The sequence below is a fragment of the Pteropus alecto genome, unplaced genomic scaffold (genome assembly GCF_000325575.1).
Source record: "Pteropus alecto unplaced genomic scaffold, ASM32557v1 scaffold67, whole genome shotgun sequence".
NCBI classification, from domain to species: domain Eukaryota; kingdom Metazoa; phylum Chordata; class Mammalia; order Chiroptera; family Pteropodidae; genus Pteropus; species Pteropus alecto.
The window spans coordinates 52054-56742 of NW_006441061.1; the positions used below are offsets into that span (position 1 = coordinate 52054).

The 4689-nt window shown below is 49.7% G+C and overlaps 1 protein-coding gene across 1 annotated transcript; it reads left to right on the forward strand.

Annotated features, from left to right (window-relative positions):
* Positions 1 to 1918: 1918 nt before the first annotated feature.
* Positions 1919 to 2841, forward strand: LOC102895260 (olfactory receptor 1K1). Its single transcript, XM_015594111.1, is given in 6 exon segments — positions 1919 to 2063; positions 2066 to 2089; positions 2092 to 2154; positions 2157 to 2304; positions 2306 to 2546; positions 2548 to 2841. Coding segments are annotated over 6 exon segments (915 nt in total).
* Positions 2842 to 4689: the final 1848 nt, after the last annotated feature.

Sequence of the window (4689 nt, forward strand, 5' to 3'; positions counted from 1 at the left end):
TCACCATGTATGGGGATCCTGAATGTCCCCTGAGTTGGAGATGGCACCAACTACTCCTTTCCCCATCAAAATGAGCCCCAGAGAGGAAGGATAACAAGCCCCAGAGCAGAGTTGTCTCCTGCCCCAGGGGTGAGGGCCAGCGGAAGGGGGTGCTGCCTCCAGAGAAAAGCTAAAGTGCAGCCAAGGCCCCAAAACCCATAAGTGTGGCCAATAGGTCCCTCCTCAGACTCTCCAGTGACAGGCTACACCTGGTCCCTGATGCTGTTTTTCTCCTGCGATGTGGAGAGGCCACAGGGTACACTTGGGGCCGGGGCCAGGCTGGAGAGTGTGCAGATCTGTCTTTCTGTGTGTGCGTGTGAGAGTGTGTCACACGTGTGCGTGTGAGAGCATGTGCTGTGGTTGTGCATCACCATCCCTGTACCATGATGTTGGGGGGGGGCAGTGTGTATAAGAATGTGCCCTCTAGGGTGACACATCTCTGCTGTGACCCATCACGAGCCTATGTGAGTGTAGCCATGTGTGTGAAGGTGCGAAGCTGTGGGCCCCCAAGGCCATGTACGAAGATGTGGTTGTGTGTCCAGTGAGGGGATCGGGTGTGACTGGTGTGCATGAACAGGCACTGGGAGAGTACTCACACTGACTAGGTGGTCAATGAAAGCATGATGTGCACGGCAGGTCCCAGTAGCTGTCACGGTGCTACGAGGCTCCGCAAACAGGGGTAGGTGAATGATCGTCACCCTCTGACCTCAAGGCTGTTTTGTGATTGCATTTCACCATCTGAGTATGTGTATGATGGTCTGGGTCTGTGGGTCTCGTGGTTATGCTTGTCTGCTTCCTTAGATGTGAATGTGTGGGCTGCGTCCACATTTCTATATATGACTGATCATGCCTGTGTATCTGCGGAGACCACCAGTTTGAGGCTGCGCAGGTTTGCGTGCCCACACAGGTGTGTTTGCGATTAGGTATGAATATTTCTGCAAACAGCTCAGGGTATTTGAATGTTTATTGGGACCAATTCGGACACAGGTCAGAGCAGGTCCAGTTTCTAGAAGCCATTTTATCAGCAGGCTTCCCCACTCCATAATACCCGCTCACCCTGACCCACTCACCCTCCATGGTTGAAAGTTTCAGAGAAGATTCTCCTTACTCACAGTCGATTGATATTTTGGTTTCACATAGAATCCTGGGTTCAAAATCTTTTCTTCCTTCAGAATTTGAAGATATTGCTCGACTGTGTTCTATCGTCTACTGTTGATGCGAAACACTTGAGGGCAGTCTGGTTATCTGGACGTCATGAACCCCTTGTCCCAGGCACTCTTGGGAGGTACAGGGTTTTTCTCTTGATCCTCCATGTTCCAAAACGTCATGATTGGAGTCTAAGTGTTACGGATTCATATTCATTTCAATATAAACTTGTGTGCCTTTAGATTTGGAATTTGTGTTTCTTTGACGTGTTCCTCTTTTCCATCTTGTTTTTGGTTTTTCCCGCCCGTACTTTTCTGAAATATATGTCCATTGGTCAGATCTCTTACCTGTTATTCTGATCTTTCCTTCCAAATTTTCTTCCTTCTCTGGTTCACATCCTGGGCAATATCTTTTGTTCTGTTGTTGCTTAAAATCACAAAATATCAAAGTTGGAAGCAGCCCTGAAGATCACCTGGTCCAGCTCCCTTATTTTACAGATGGGGAAGCTACAGCTCAGAGAGGAAGAAGTTGCGGGAAGGCGAAATGACTTGCCCACAGTCCCACGTGTGTGTAGCAGCAGGGCTGCCTGACTTCACAACCGTGATTTTCCTCAAGGTCAGAAAGACTTGAGCAATCTAGTCACTCTTCATTCTTTTTCTTAGGCAGTGGGGAGATGAACCATTGGTAAAAAGGAACCCCTGGGGTTCCAGGTAAGGAACCAGCCCGGTCGTGGATGCTGCCATGTGAGTCTGCAGAGGGAGCCCCACTCATCTTACTGGGACTGGTGACAAGTCCTGGTCAGTGGTTGCCTTTCTTTGTGCTAATCTTGGTCCTGTATGTGGCAGGCATCCTGAGTAATGGACTCACTGTGGCCACCATCTGGCCAGTCCAGCCCTTCATGCACCCATTACTTCCTCCTGGCCCATCTGTCCTTTGCTGGCCTCTGCTTTACCTCTATCACTGTTCCAAGATATTGACCAATTCGTTGGGTCACGCCTGCTCTACCTCCCTGGCTGGCTGCCTCACCCAGATGTACTTCTTTTTTGCCCTGGGTGTAACTGATGGCTGTCTTCTGGCTGCCATCACCAATGACCACTACGTGGCCATCCAGCACCCCCTCCACTATGTGCACAGCCCTGGTGGGGACTGCATGGCTGGTGTCCCACGTTCACTCCCTTATGCATGTCCTACATGTGGCCCACCTATCCTTCTGTGCCTTCCATCAAATGCTCCGCTTCTTCTGTGACCACCAGCCTCTCTTAAGGCTCTCACACTCTGACACCTGCCACATCCAGCTGCTCATCTTCACCGAGGGCGCTGCAGTGGTAGTCCCACCCTTCCTGCCCATTCTGGCCTCCTATGGGGGCCATCGCAGCTGTGCTGCTCCGGCTGCCCTCAGCCTCTGGGAGGCTCCGGGCTATCTCCACTTGTGGCTCCCACCTGACCTTGGTGGGCCTCTTCTATGGGGCAGTCATTATAGTATACTTACAACCCACATCCTGGTATGAAGCAGAGCAGGGTCATGTGGCCACTGTCATGGACGCTGTCGTCACGCTCATGCTAAACCCTGTCATCTACAGCCTCCTGAATTATGATGTTCAGGGAGCACTCCGAGCCCTTTCTACTGGGCGAAGCATTTTGGCTGGTGACTCCTGAGGCCTGGACAGACTGCGTCACCCACAGTGACAATTCGTGAATGTGAGCACCGGTTCTGTGTTTTTTCCAAAATCATAACAGTAGCTCTCACTTTCTGAGCACCGACCACGAAGCAGATATTTGCCCGATCTTATTTTATTCCCACAACCAGGTAAGCAGACCTCATGACCCAGTTTTAGAGGCAAAGAAACTGGGGTTCGAAGAGAAGAACTGACTGTCCCAAGTTTACATAGTTCTTGGGTGGCAAAACCTGGGCCTTTCCTGTCATATCATGTCCTCTTCCAACAGTCACACCAGGCATTTAAGGAACATTCTACCACTTTCTGAGGACTTAAAGCTTCTACGGGAGATTGTGCAACCCCCAGGTCCTGCTTCCTGGGGACTGACCTTTTATTTCTTGTCACATCACCATGTATTCTCACATAAATTGACTTCTCCACTGTCTGGGACAGGGACAAAAGTTCACATACCCATGTGTCAAGGGCTGACTTCTCCCAAGAACCCAGTTTGTCACTCTGGACATCTGAGATAAATAAATGATAGTATTTTTATGCTAATAAGCACTTAGAAGTTGTCCATTTTTCTAATGCTTTGGTTTTGTACGTATTTGCTACGATGCCACCTGTTCGGCTACAGCTGCCATTCTGTAGAAGGAACACACGGTGGGCACTGTAAGTAAATTAACTGAACCAAATAAAGCAAAGCAGAGAAGTGGAGAGGGGAGCATAGGCATTAGGGGCAGACGGGAGAGGTGTTTTTTAAGTTGTATCATATGACAGCACTTCACTTATTTTTACCCACAAAAAGCATGGGTGTTTTTATTGCCAATTTATGAATGAGGAACTTGAGGCTCAAATGGTGAGTTAGTTGGTATCAGAACCAGAGTAAGCCCTTTTGCTACCGAAGTCATATTTTAACTGGGCCCCTTAGAATCCAGTCCCGGGTTTGGGGGTCTCAGTGGAAGAACTCACAAGAAGAAATCCCAGACTCGGACAGGTGCACTAGCTCAGGTGAGGACACATTTGGGGGTCTGAAAGGCCTTCACAATGTGCCCAAATTTTTACCAAACAGGTTTATGAGGTAGAAGCTTTTAGGTCCCTGTATCTGCAAGAAATTTGCACCCACTTCCTCAACCCACCTCTTCTCCCCTCCGGCTTCCAGCGGGCCTAGAGCGGGGTTAGCCACGGACCTTTGCAGCTCCCAGTGGTTGAGCCTGCCACCACCTGGACCTAGAATGGCCATACTATGCTGTTTAGATCTAAAAGAAACTTAAAGGGCTTTAGACTAGTAGCTTTAACAAAAAACAAACAAACCAACAAACTCCTTTTTTTCCTAACAAAATCTTGCACAGATACATAATACATAAAACAGAAGAAAACAAGCAGTACAGGGCAGGCGAGATGAGGGCCAAAGGCCTGGAGCCCACCTTCTCAGCCTCCCCAGTGCTTGTTCCCCACAGCTCAGGGGGGCCCTGATCGAATCCAACCCCCTCGATTGATAAATTGGGAAAATGAGGCCCAGAGTGGTTAAGGGACCTGCCCAGGTTCACAGTCAATGGCGACCTTCAGGTTTCCTTGCTCGGCCCTCCAGGGCCCCCTAGTTTGGCCTGTTGGTGACACTGAGACCGTCCTTTCCTGGTCCCCCTTCCTCCCACCTCCAAGCCCCGGTTATCTGCTCATGCTGTGATGCCAGATCCTTGCTACTCTACTAGTAGCTTGTCTCCTGCCCCATACCACACCCTGTCCCTTCTCTAAAGTTTCACAAACATACTGGTCAGGATGCTCATCAACCATGCCATATTTGTACCATCAGCCATATCCTATGGCACAGGGTGTGTCATCTGCTCAG